The sequence below is a fragment of the Buceros rhinoceros genome, unplaced genomic scaffold, assembly GCF_000710305.1.
Source record: "Buceros rhinoceros silvestris isolate BGI_N320 unplaced genomic scaffold, ASM71030v1 scaffold34492, whole genome shotgun sequence".
In the NCBI taxonomy this organism is placed as follows: domain Eukaryota; kingdom Metazoa; phylum Chordata; class Aves; order Bucerotiformes; family Bucerotidae; genus Buceros; species Buceros rhinoceros.
Genome location: NW_010397724.1, coordinates 6,194 through 6,527, shown reverse-complemented (window position 1 = coordinate 6,527; position 334 = coordinate 6,194). Strand labels below are relative to the sequence as shown.

The window sequence follows — 334 nt, the reverse complement described above, 5'->3', positions numbered from 1 at the left end:
TCGCCACCACGGCCTCCAGCCGTCGGCTGGGTCTCGCTCGGCACCCGGCTGCCAGCTTTACCACGTGGGGATGGCACCTTGTACATCTTGGTTGTCACGTCCTGCCCAGCTCCCCCCAGCTGGACCCTCACCCCCACCCCAGGCTGTCCCTCCCTGCGGGGCTGGGATGTAGCTGGCTTCTCTTCCCCACTCCCACCTCTCCCCACCATGGCACTCTCGCCTTCTGTGTGGCCACTGGCTGTCCCCTTGGCAGTAGTGCAGTCCTCCTCGCTCACCCTGGGGGAGGTCACAGTGGTGCCCAGGTGGATGCTGGCCCCCTTGGCTGGAACAGTGG

At 66.8% G+C, this 334-nt stretch overlaps 1 protein-coding gene across 1 annotated transcript in view; it reads right to left on the bottom strand.

Moving 5' to 3' along the window:
* Positions 1 to 196: 196 nt before the first annotated feature.
* The window catches only part of MEPE (matrix extracellular phosphoglycoprotein), a gene marked incomplete at both ends in the record, with an annotated part of 2,437 nt that continues 2,299 nt past the window's right edge, over positions 197 to 334 (bottom strand). Inside the window, one exon of the mRNA XM_010146364.1 lies at positions 197 to 322. Within this exon, the coding sequence (XP_010144666.1) occupies positions 197 to 322 (126 nt within the window). The remainder of the gene's footprint in view (positions 323 to 334) is intronic.